This window comes from Haliotis asinina, chromosome 12 (assembly GCF_037392515.1).
Source record: "Haliotis asinina isolate JCU_RB_2024 chromosome 12, JCU_Hal_asi_v2, whole genome shotgun sequence".
Lineage (NCBI taxonomy): Eukaryota > Metazoa > Mollusca > Gastropoda > Lepetellida > Haliotidae > Haliotis > Haliotis asinina.
This window is the reverse complement of record NC_090291.1, coordinates 6,423,187-6,436,131: the sequence shown is the minus strand read 5'-3', so window position 1 is coordinate 6,436,131 and position 12,945 is coordinate 6,423,187. Positions and strand designations below refer to the sequence as shown.

The following is a 12,945-nucleotide window of genomic DNA, read 5'->3' as shown; positions in this document are numbered from 1 at the left end:
ATAATCACGGCTGTCAAACGCCGGCGTAATTAGATGACTCTTCTTTATTGCCTGTCAGTTGAAGCCACCGGGAAATATCTAGACGGTTACACAGATTGTGTTAATTAGTAGTTGCGATATTCTTCGATGATTATGAATATGCAGTGATTATGAATATGTTGATGGGTGAACTTTGGTTAACTCGGTTTCATCGAGTTAACGTGAATCATTAATTTAACGACGATTCCAGAGTTAAATTATTGCATAGAATCTGCCAGTTCAACGTCTAACTATGCAGTTGGACCATGGGTGATTGGTGTTCTCTTTCCCGTCACAAATAACCTTATGCAATACAGGGGGCGGGGGTTTAATGAAAATGGAAATATGAACCATTTAACATCTCCGTGAATGCATTATTAGTATGTAAAGATAAAATATATGTGATATTAATTCATTTTCATTAGATTGGTAACACCCTTTTCGACATAATGTGAGTGGAAATTATGCAATCGCAAGCGTTCATAGCACCGACGCCAGAAACCACGGAGTTATTATGTTTATAGACTTGTGAGCGCCGTATCTGTGATTTTGTTTTGACAAACGTCTAACCACTGCATTGCTTCCAGCGTTCCTCTCAAGCCCTGACCTAATAACAATAGTGTTTCAGTACATTAGTCAATGTATAAGTGCAGTGCTTATGGTATAAATTGCTTCAACTGGGAATTAATGTTAAACCTCTCCAGGCAGTTCAGTCAAAGTATGAAAATACTTCTGGAAGGGTTAATGATGTACTTACATTTTATTTTTAGTATAAACTCTGGAGTTTATAAGCTTGGGTGTGGTGTCGACATCGATGGAGTTACGCTGAATCCTCTCCTTTATGCAGATGACATAGCCCTGATAGCACCGGATGAATTGTCGCTGCACTGGATGCTGTACGTCGTATGTGAGTGGTGCTCTAAGTGGCGTATATTGGTAAATATTTAGGAAACTAAAGCCGTTCACGATCGTCAGTGTTCTGTTTCCAGATCAAGTTTAGTTTCATTTTTAATATTGGTGGTAATGTATTTGATTATAACTCCGCATATAAGTATCCTGAAATTTGGTTGCAAGTAAACCTCGACTTAAAGTATACAGCCAAAGAGATTGTTAAATCGGCCAATCGTGCTCTGGGCGTGATTTTCTGCAAATTCAGGACTCTAGGTGGTATGGCTTATAATGTCTTATAACAACTTTTACAATAACTTAGTTCAGCCTATCTTGTCCTGTGGCGCTACTATCTTCAGTACAAAGGAGTTTAGTTGTATGAATGCAGTTCAAAACCGGGCTTGTAGATTTTTTCTCAGAGTCGGTTGTAAAACTCCAAATTTGGCAGTCAGGGAAGAGATGGATTGGACAAGTCCTTTCTGTAAACAAAAGATAGAAATATCGAGATTTTGGAATAAATTGGATCATATGCCATATTTTAGATTATCAAGTGTTGTCACAAGGTGGTCTCGGAAGCTCCCAGTTCAGGTCCTGTATAATATGACTAAAACGTCCTGTGAGTGGATCCAATCTCTTGATGAACAACAGTGGTTGAGAGATTTGTGGAACGATCGTGGTCAGTCAAATGGCAATAAACTTATAACATATACGCTTTTCAAGTGTTCCTTGGTGACCGAGTCCTAGGTAACAGATTTGATCCCTAGATCCCATCGCAATACTTTGGCTAAGTTGCGTTGTGGTTCTTTCCCCTTAGAAATAGAACGTGGAAGATTCACTCGACCGAAAACACTTCTAGAACATCGCCTCTGTAAGCTGTGTCAACATCAGGCAATGGAAGATAAAATTCATATTTTGCTTGGCTGTCCTTTATATGAGGATCTACGGTACAATTTCCTCAGAGATATGAATGAGCTTTATCCTGTTCTTTCTCTGTTGCCCGTCGCTCAGCAAGCCGTTTGTATTTTACAACAAACTGATATGGTAAAACCTCTGGCCGCAGAACTTTACCGTATGTATCGGAGGAGTTTGTGTAACTCCTAGGGTGATGGGTGCAAGTACATGCCTGTATATATGTACGTATGTATGTGGTAGGGTAGAATGCGTGGGTGGGTGTGCATGCGTACACGGTTTTCGAGAAACTTGGATGTAATATATATTTTATCTATTTATGTCAAGAGTGCAATTGCTTTGTGCGTCTCGTAGGCTGAACGGTCGGATACTGTCTATTATTGTTTTTATTGTCACGATATACCGATATATATAGCATGTGACACTTTGATACACTATTTTTCTTCTTCTTCTTTCTTCTGTATTAGTGAACACAAGTGATCGGTGGATCGTGACACGGGCCGTTGAAAGGATGCAACAATACTGTATCTAAACGTCCTTTTATTATTTCTGCATCAACGGTCACTAATTTTATATTTCTTAATGGTCAGCAATCAATCCTTACTGCATGAGTTGGCTTCTCCTTATATTAACGAAGAAGGCGACTCTCGAGATGTGCGAAAAGGAACCTGGTTACTAACCAGTATGTTTACAGAGAGTGGTCACTTGCTGTCCGCTGTAGATATATCAGGGTCAAGACGCAGGTGTGCAGTGTTTTAAACCTTGTACAACCTGAAGGTCTGCATGCTTCTCTGTCCAGAAACAGTTGCCAGGACAGTTACTGTAGTGTGTAGTGGGAGATGGCATGTTCTGCTAGCAGTACTCACAGTTCGCTCTGACAATAAAAAAGGGCTTGGTTCAGAATGACAGTGGTCACTAAATGGATTGAGGGTTTTGCGTGGGGGTATTTTTCGCACCTCCGTACTTTTGAATGGTACGATACATGGCATAATTCATTTACCACACAGTTACAGATTTATACCGGTTCCTTCGTCATGTTACTGGCGCTACATGAGACTTGATTTGATATATAATGTACATGTATCTATTAAGTCAATATGTAGCGGAGTAAGTGCCATCCGATATACGCGTATGTGTGTGCGTGTAATATATAATATGAGCATGCCATTCCTCCTTTTCTTCTGCTCAAAATGAGGATTTCCGAGAGCGAGAGATACATGTAATGATGTATTTTTTCGTTTTCATGTTTTAACGACTGTTGTTCAATACAAGTAACCAACCATGTCATAAATCTACTAATCTTGTTTTTATCCATTATAGGACAACTCCACACGAATGGTCATAACTATCATACAATTGGATTTCATTGATTCTTAAATTAGAATTTAAGTTGTGTTGATTTACAGTGCGTCTTGTCTCCGCTATGTGTAAATTAGCCGAGTACTCCTACAGGCGACGTGCACAAAGCGGCGCATGTAATCGACATCTCGAGAATGTATATGAACACCCTGGAGGCGCATGGCTCGAGCCGATTACCATGCCTATATGTCAAGCTGTCAATAATTGAAGTGATATAAATTTATATGTATATCATGCACATTTCACTTGAATCAGAAACGTTTAGTCAGTGTACAAGTAATCAAGTTTTCCTATTTTGTATAAGCACCTTTCAGGAGAACCCCTCAAATTGAAAAGCAGAATTTCCTGAATTCATGAGAAGTAAAAGTCAAAAAGTGTAATATAAATTCTTTTATCAAGTATTTAATCAGACTGTTTTTAAAGCTGTATCTGAGATTTCACGTGTGTAAAGTTGACTGATTTTAAGTCAAATGGTTGTCCATACACTTTTTAGTTATATGTTTATTTTTCCAGAGTAAACACGCGAACATTTCAATTGTTGATCCTGTGAGGGAATTTAAACATTTTGTTTTCAGATGAAAAATGAACAGTTTTGAACCCTCAACACCCTTTCCCGAACAATCGTCCTTAAATATTGTTAAGATGTATTGTGGTCAGTAGCATGTAAGCAACTACGAATACTGTGTGAACAGGTGGAGTTCTACTGTCTCAGCTCGGTTTGAACGTAGAAAATATCGTGAAGGGGAGGTAAATATGCGATAGACTGAAGCGTCATACAATCACATTATCCATCATTGCCGTCATGTTGTGTGACGTAAACTGCAACTGGTTCAAAGGGAAGGCAGTTGTTTACGTAATTTAAATGATACTATAAAAGAATAAATAAACCGGACGACAAACAAAATGATATATTCGTAGAAGTATCAATATAATATTTCAACATCAGGCACCACAAATACATGTTACTCTTTTAATATGATGTCTATGCAACAAATGGGAATTATGCAAGGACGTTATAACAGTACTATTCATTTGGCACTATCCTGTGTACAGGCAACATGGCCGCCCGACATTCGAGGCATGAAAGGACTTATTTGCTCGTAGTCAGTCTAATGTGTCAGAGAGGCAGTGTCCATGTCGATCAGCATGCTGTCATAGTGTTAGCACTGAACTCCAACATCAGCCTGGGCAAGTGACACTCGGACCAACAAGCTGTATCACTTCAGCCTTTTCAGTTTAACTCTCCTCCGGAGGACTTGGTACAACCTCCAAGAACATCTGCATATACATCTCGAATGTATCTGAAACGAACCCATGCCACAATAACAGTTGTAATATAGTGAGTGAGTAAATTTAGTTTTACACCGCACTCAGCAATATTTCAGCTATGTGGCGGCGGTCTGTAAATAATTGAGCCAGACAATCGAGTGATCAACAACATGAGCATCGATCTGCACAACTGTGTCAGTTAAATTAGCGAGCCTGACCACCCGAACCCTCTTACGACAAGCATATTCGCCTTTTATGGCAAATATGTTTAAGAACCATTTCGTTTCATGTTCGTTTGTGGAGAATACTGAGCGACGATATGCAGACCAATGCGTAAGGAGTTACACGTCTTACAAACGCCCACTAGTATGTACTACAGATGCGTGTTACCTAGGAAACGCGGCTTGAGCTTGTAGTGTACGAAGGGTATGTAGAAGACAAGTCCCCCTACACAGAACACCACAGCATACAGGAACTCAATCCGGGGATAGTCAATGATGGGCGTCATCACGAGGAACACCGACACAAGCAGGAACAGCACGTGGTTTACCATAGGAATCTGGGGATAGTCAAGAAGGCTGGTATGAACAGTATTTCTTTTATATGACGGTGCGTCAGCTATAAGAACGAACCATCCCAGGTAGGACAGACTTAATGCATTGGCTAAACCCACTAACAAGTTGTGACGAAGTGAGAGATTGTTGCATATCGTCGTATGAGCAATCCTGAAGACATTTTCGGCAAATGTCGAGACTTAAAAAATCCTTCATGGCTAATCACAAAGAATTGAGTCACACTGACACTCGTATACAGGATGGTGAATGTGTATAGGAACTTGCAGTATTTGACTAAAATATAGTCTTACTGTTTGGATGGCCAGATATATCGAATATTACCTTGATTCTGTGTGGGTCTTTCTCCCTCGTGAACCTGAGGACGATGACTGAGACAGCACTGAGGGCGTAGAAGAACCACGCAAGGAAAGACAGGAACCTCAGCAGAGACATGATGCTGGATCCGAGAACCATGATGACGGCAAAGAATATCTGGGATACACAGAATGTGATAAGGGAGTGGAGATGGAACAAGCTTAAGGATAATGACATCGTGCTTGAAAACGGTATGAGCCAAAACTGAACCGTCGCCGTTGTCAAAGAATTTGATCTTCCATAACGTTTTGTCATCTCCATACCACCCACTTGTAGAATGTCACTTAAACAAATCATTCACGGGAGTGTTCTCCCTGACCTCATATGTTCTCACCAAGCGATTGTATTCGTAGGTTGCATGTAGTTTCTATTTTACTACACCGACTGTAGACATTCGATTCCATGTTTGAGTATGGGGCACCGGATCCCTGTCACCCATATTGCTAACAGACATATATATCCATCTGTAAGTTCTTTTCCGGGGGAACCAGCATGCAAAAGTTTTTCTGAAGTATTGTGTGCCAGTATTGCCCCACGACTACGACATTGTTTAAGGAATAATGTGTTGCAATATTTGCAGGGTCTCAGAGACACTAACACACCGAACAAACATAGTACAAATTATCCGCATTTTTTTCCATTTCATTTGCACTATTGTTGCACCATATGCAACATCCTTTCATGGGACATGTTAAGGTGCTTAGTTCACTCCAACGCTCCCCTCTGTGATCTAGCACTAAACACTGAGATAAAGAACAACAGACTTGACAGTTGGAGATCTCGAAGGAAATACATCCCAGCACCTACATGAAAAAGGATAGACGGAATGGGAGAGAAGTGCTTCACGTGGATGTAGGAGAGGAATTCCGGGAAGTTCCCGTCACGTGCAGCAGCAAAGGTGATCCTGGACAAACAGAAAGATTCATCAGGAAAGGTTCCTCTGATAATACCAAACAAACACCACCAAAGGCGTTCTCTGGCATGACAAAAAAGCAACAATCACTGAGTTTGATTCCTGATTCAGAGCCCGAAAGACGTGTAGTGATTCATAAGATGGTCATCACAATTTGCCTTCCATGTTCAAATGAAACAATAATCGAGTCTGATTATTTCCTCCTATGACGTATATTACATCATTTAACACCATAAAAGCGGCTGTATCATTCAATTCTTATTTGTCGAGTTATACCTTGTTTTTGAGACGTTTGGCGGTTAGTGTTTACCTTGACGAGCTGAACAGACCTCCATTCAGAGCGCCGAACGTTGAGCACATAACCGAGACCGGAATAATCAGCCCTGCCACGCCCATCACCCGGTCTCCCCAACTCTAGAAGCAGTGAAATATGTACATGTACCTTGTTGTCCCATTTGTTATCCCCATGGCACTTGCTACTATTGACACTGCATGTACAGCGTTCTTCTTGAGTGATGAAAATGTTTAATTGATAGCTGGCAAAAGCATGGCTTTAGAGCAAGACATGCTTACCCTGTTGCGAACGTCTGGTGTCATTGCTGCTTTACAATTAAAAATGATATAATGGTCAAGAGAATTAGTATTGCCTCTTACGCCCAAATGAATTATTGTTCAGCTTATAATAGAGATTGATTATTCTCTGGCACCGATGCTTTATATGTTTGGGATCATACGAAGAACAGGTACTAGCTGTGCAATGTGATGTATATTATACTACACGTCTTACTACTGCTACTGCGGTGGAGTAGAAGAGTTCCTTCTTGGACAGGACCAGGATGTACGATATGTTAGTCAGGATGTACACAAACGCTGTCACCAGAACGCCGATGACGCTGGACAGTGGCACATTCCTGTAACACATCAGTTGCATATACTGCCAGCTGCTCCAACAATCCTCACATCCAGGACAATGAGCTATCAGTTCCTAACCAGACTTATCTTTCGTGATATGGCAAATTTTGAATGAAACCACATTTCCTAAGAATATGATAAAGCGCACTCCTGAATCTTTTACTTGTTTGTACGTTACTAACTGTTGCTTTGAGGGTCGATTTATGTTCCGGTCATGCATGGCCAATGACGTCAATGCTTTTATAAAATCGATCAACGGTTCAGTGAGTGTTTACAAAGAGTCATCAATACTTTGTATCATATTTTTCCCGTGAAGCCATAAATTGATACTCGCTCACTCATCTTTATTTAGTTTAGCACATACTTTGCAACAGTTCACTCTTTTGAACTGACCTAATAACCTCAAGCAACTTACATACGATTTATATTCCAATGTACGTATAATTACAAACTGTACTGACAAAATCCACTTTTTATGTCCTTACCTCCTCGGATTCTCAACCTCCTCAAGTAGATTGTTCGCGTTGTTCCTGGAACACAAACGAGATGACGGGAAAAGAAGTTACAATGGCCAGTTATTTCACTGTCAACATCCGGTCAATATTTACTTTAAAATGTGTTAAATTATGCCTGCTGCTGATATTTTATCAAATCGTATATGTAAAACACATTAATTGATGCTATAATATAATAATAAAACCATATTCTTTATACTTTTGTCGAATGAAAGCAAAATGCTTTCCACAATCGCAGGGGGCTGTGCGAAAAGCACTATACGTTTCCGATTTCGTCCGGAGCATGACACTTTGTGTTTATAAATTACTATCGAATTATTATGACACCAGGTGTTCACCGAGAAGGGAGCGTATTGGTACATTCCAATTTACATTGGTGAAAGGTAGAATAGGGGAGTGCATCAAATACGATTTTCAAAATGTTTATTCCTTGCAAAAGCGAACAGAGATCAGTTGTATGAGCCAGTGCCCTCTCGTTTGCACTTACCAGCCGCCGTATGAAAACATGACGAAGTAGAGAGCAAGGGCCACAGACGCAGGTGAATCTGTGGTTCCTTTGAAACCCGTCATCAGGTCTGACGTCACGCCTACATCAAAGATACCATGGTGTGTGTCAGTCTAGTCTGATCCAGATATCAGGTTTGAAATGCAGGAAACAATACTCCTATAAGACCGTTTTCATTTCCAAACACATTACATTAACGACACCGAAAGACTCATTTCAACGTTTAACTGTCGTGAGGTAAAACCTTGATGTATTTTCTAAGACCTAGTTGTGTGTAGTTGCCATTCAATTCCCATTAATATTGTTTGATAGCTAGTGTTTACTCTTTACCCAGACTCCTGCTGTTGTGTCATTGATTATATGTTGTAATCACGGGTGGTATTAACAACTTATTCAGTATTTCGTATTTTCACCACTTAAGAGCATGCAGACATAAGCACATGTATGTCATGAGATGTCCCCATTAAACGTAAGGTGCTAATCAGTTTAAGAGCCTTGAGTTCAGACTTACCTTTGGTCATCCATACCACACCTCCAGTAATGATCACGAAGAGAGCCAGTAGCTTGGCTCCAGTGAACACAACCTGGACACTGGCTGCCAGTTTAGGGCTGAAGCAGTTGATGATGGACAACGTCACTGTAAACACAAAAAAGAGTATATGTACATCGTTAGCGGCCGTCATCGTTTCCTGCTACTAGTATTTCTTTGCGGGCAGTGAATTAGTAGTACGTGGTGATATTTATTGCACACATGTTGGGAATTAATTTCAGACTTCAGCGCGACAATGCAGCTCTTACCACTTAGCTACCCCAGTTCCCCTTATTACTGTATGGGTTTATCGACATAAACAGGACACCAGACAAAATATGAGCTTTTTGTAGCTAATATAGAAAATCGATGAATCAAGATGTACGTGACAGTTGTTTGCTGACATTCGTGGTGGGGAACCGTTATGCTTTCTCAATCTATAATTGTTTTTTTTTTGTATTAGTGATTAAATAATGCACTTATTATACTTTCCTGTTGACCATATAATAATTTTGAGGCATCGTTAGAATGAACAGTATTCCAAGTTTGCGGCATAAATACCTTTTTACCATGTAGGATTAACAGTAATGTAATCTCTCATACCGCATTGTCTTCAACTAGCAAGGATGATTATAGAAATTCAGTTTGGTAACAACGAACTTGTTGGGGGAATGAAACAAGTTGAGTGTCTGTACCTAATGGCAATGGATGATTGTAAACGCTGCGTTTGTTTAAACATGATCGCGACACAAAAATAGTACTTACTGATGAGAAGAATCGCAATCAATTTCTTTGGTAACTCTGGTGATCCACAAACGACGAACATTGACTCAAAATATTCAGCAAAAGTAAGGGAGACAACTGCTGTAGATGAAGGACTCATGGCAACCTCCCGCGTCCATGCTACCAAGTATGCAGGAATAGGACCTAGAGCTTCGTTCAAGTACGCGTACTGTCCTCCTGATTTGCGGACAACCGACGCCAGCTCGGAGTACGTCAGGGCACCTGCAACAAAACAAAAGTTGGGATATACATGCTTTTATGTTATCTACAGCTCCATGTAATGACGCTGTCTCTCGGATGGAATAGCTGTTTTGCACCATTCGCGTGTGGTAAGAGCTGGTCAATGGCTGCTCTCGACAGTTTGGATCATTACAGTTCTTGACCTTCGTTGTCTTTGATCCTCCTTGTCCTTGACCAGGGAACCCGCTGCAATCAAGGCGCAGTTATTGCGTTGTGTGGCGTAACACGTGAATGCTTTACAGGTGCCTGCTCTTCATATGCGTAAAGTTGACATGTTTTGCTTGCAGTGAATCAAATCGAGAACATTTGCATTGAATTGTATTAGCTACGAGAACTGATTAATATTGGGGTTTAAACGGTAAATCGAGAGCATAACCATTCTCAGATGACAATTTATATTTATAATTCGATAATATTATTTACTCTAACTCGCATATACATGTGATTCCGAACACATGCTCAGAGCATCCATTCTTACCTAGCATTGACAGAACTCCTCCCAAGGCCCACAGCACCATGCAAAGACCCACAGAGCCGGTGTTCTGGAGTACACCTTGAGGTGTGATGAAGATACCAGATCCTGGACATAAACAAACAGTTCCAACTTTCTTAAGTATCGAAGTCTCAGATTCTGTCAGACAATACAAACGCGGAAAAGGAACTGTTCAATAGTCAGTTGTGTTTGAGCAATGATGTCATGGAAGGCTTCCCTGGAATATGTAAAACTTACCACTTATGATAAACGTTAGAATGAGTAGAACAATGTTTATAGTGGTGAGGAAACACTGATGGGCGCAGACTAGTCGAGTGGTGACTGAACTTTGAAATTACCTCTATACCGTAAAATAGGTTTCATAAGAAGAAGTACTTCACCTTCACCATTATCATATTCATATTCTGCTACACGTCAGTCAGTTTTTAGTTCGAAGGTATCTGATGGGTCAGTCACTACAATATGGTGATAATACAAGGTAATCGCGACATGAAATATGTATTGTCCTTCACTGTTGGCATCTGTCACAAACACTTACAAAGGAGGGGCAATTTTTGTCGGAACAACAATGGAAACATAGCTGTGCAAGTGAATACATTATATTCAAAGGACCTCTTCCAGGTCTGACAACATGGTTGGACATTCGTTGAGTGATGCGACACGTTACACGAGAGTGGATCAATGCTCAGTTTCCAAGGGATAATGCAGGCTCCTTACCTACAACCCCAAAACATACGGTGACACAGAATTCATGACGATTACGTCACAATGATATTCCGTGTACAGAGTTACGTCAAGTGGGATCCCCATAAAGCGGTGACTATGGGTTGCACTCCATTTATGAATTCGAGGATGTCAGCCCCAGGGGCCCATGGTGACCCCAAAGCGCCAAAGTCTGCGATCTCTCCTACATTTCTCCCACAGTAATATAACTGGAATAGTGTTCAAAGCGGCATAAAGCCCCTCACTCACTCATTCACTCACTCACTCCGGTTACGACAATATGGTTACCAATGACGGTTCCGACGACAAACGAGATACCGCCAACAAGTCCCACGTGTTTCTGGAGTTTCACCTCCTCCGATCCTTCTCCTGGTTGTGACCTTGTGTCCAGCTGTCCACTGGAACGCTCCTCGACCACTGCATAATCAACGTTAATACATGTCCACAGATAGCCTCGGGGTAGGGATACAACTGTTGTAGATGTGTGACAGACATAGGACGTAAAAATGTACTGAGCGACTGCCCAGTACAGGCCTAGTACACGCCAGATATGTCGAAATATTCGTAGTTCGAATGTGTTTGTTTATGGTTTAACGAAGCGCTGAGCTATAAATTATAGTTGAATGATTACCGCCTGAAAATTATTTGAAAATTGTCTGCACCAGACAATCCAGTGATTGATATGATGATTGTAGCTTTCTGTGTCAAAACTGGCTAAGATAATTATTATACAAGTGTTTGATGCTTTAGAACAGCATATACCCGATCGCTACAGTAGGTTTTGAAATAGTGACCAGGTATTCATGGGTGAACACGGGCTTTGTCAGTGACAAATATTGTACAGAATACAACTCATGCAAGTACGAACATACATTGAAGCCGATATCCACCTCATGTCTTTAATACCACTGTATATTGTCCATGTAACCTTATCAAATCAAACAATATTGTATAGGCAGCTTTTTAACTATCCATGTAGAAATTCGAAGTTCTAGAATACACAAGTTATCAGAATTCTATATTAAAATGACCGATTTAAATCCTTACCTCTCTGCCCACCCATCTTGATCGAAGTAAAAGTGACGATAAATGATTTCTGATTAATTAAATTTTGTATCACAACTGGTAGGAAGCTTGCTGTTCCCTGTGGGGTTCTCCCATCAGGGGTGCGCTGTCACTGCTCTGCGTGCTTGGTGGGCAGCCCTCTAACTTCCGGCAAACACTACCTTTTTATATGACGAAGGAATATCAAGTTTTTTTAACTCCGCATTGACCTGTATTTTCAAACCTGCAGTGAAATTAAAATTTGGGGTTGTTGTTTCATCTTCAATGTGATTATTATTACATTCGTTTCAAATATTCATTTGTACTTACTTATAAGACAGCTGAGTAGCGGAGTAGTCTAGTGGTGAAAGAGTTCGCTTTTCAGGCCAAAACCTGGGTTCGATTCCACACTTGGTTACGACATGTGATGACTATTTCTGGTGTCCCCCCTTTGTGATATGGCTGGAATGTCGCAAAAACCATGCTTACTCGCTCTTAGGACAGCAAATGTCCTAATGAACAGCTTTAGAACAAATCAATTTTCAAATGATCATTACGAAAGGTTATCGATATCCGAAGCATGCATGTTAGATCAGGATTGACGTTTAGTTGCTGACAAGTGATCTAACGCTCTATAACATAACATTACATAATTCAGAAGCGACTAAACGAAAAATCCAACGTGTTCATTGTCATTATGTGGATTGTGGAGTTTCAGAAAAGTCAATCTCATTGTTACCAAGGGTGACAATGTAAGGTAATTTGACCTGTACGATGTCACCTCGTCGCCTAGTGATAATCATTGAAAAATATTATCACAGTGCAACAGTGCGACAAATAGACAAAGTATAGGGTTGAACTTTGTTACATATTCATTGCGACTCACTTTTCGTCTTTCATCGAGTACACGTGAGAA

At 40.5% G+C, this 12,945-nt stretch overlaps 1 protein-coding gene across 1 annotated transcript; it reads right to left on the bottom strand.

Annotated features, from left to right (window-relative positions):
• Nucleotides 1–4,068: 4,068 nt before the first annotated feature.
• LOC137258702 (b(0,+)-type amino acid transporter 1-like) lies at nucleotides 4,069–12,048 on the bottom strand. The gene is made up of 13 exons (XM_067796393.1): nucleotides 12,033–12,048; nucleotides 11,274–11,402; nucleotides 10,248–10,349; nucleotides 9,512–9,751; nucleotides 8,729–8,854; nucleotides 8,200–8,299; nucleotides 7,683–7,727; nucleotides 7,073–7,196; nucleotides 6,596–6,699; nucleotides 6,180–6,276; nucleotides 5,340–5,489; nucleotides 4,834–5,002; nucleotides 4,069–4,475 (listed from the first exon to the last, which is right to left on the bottom strand). The coding sequence occupies exons 1-13, from the start codon at nucleotides 12,046–12,048 to the stop codon at nucleotides 4,411–4,413; spliced, it is 1,467 nt and encodes a 488-aa protein (XP_067652494.1). The 3' UTR covers nucleotides 4,069–4,410.
• Nucleotides 12,049–12,945: the final 897 nt, after the last annotated feature.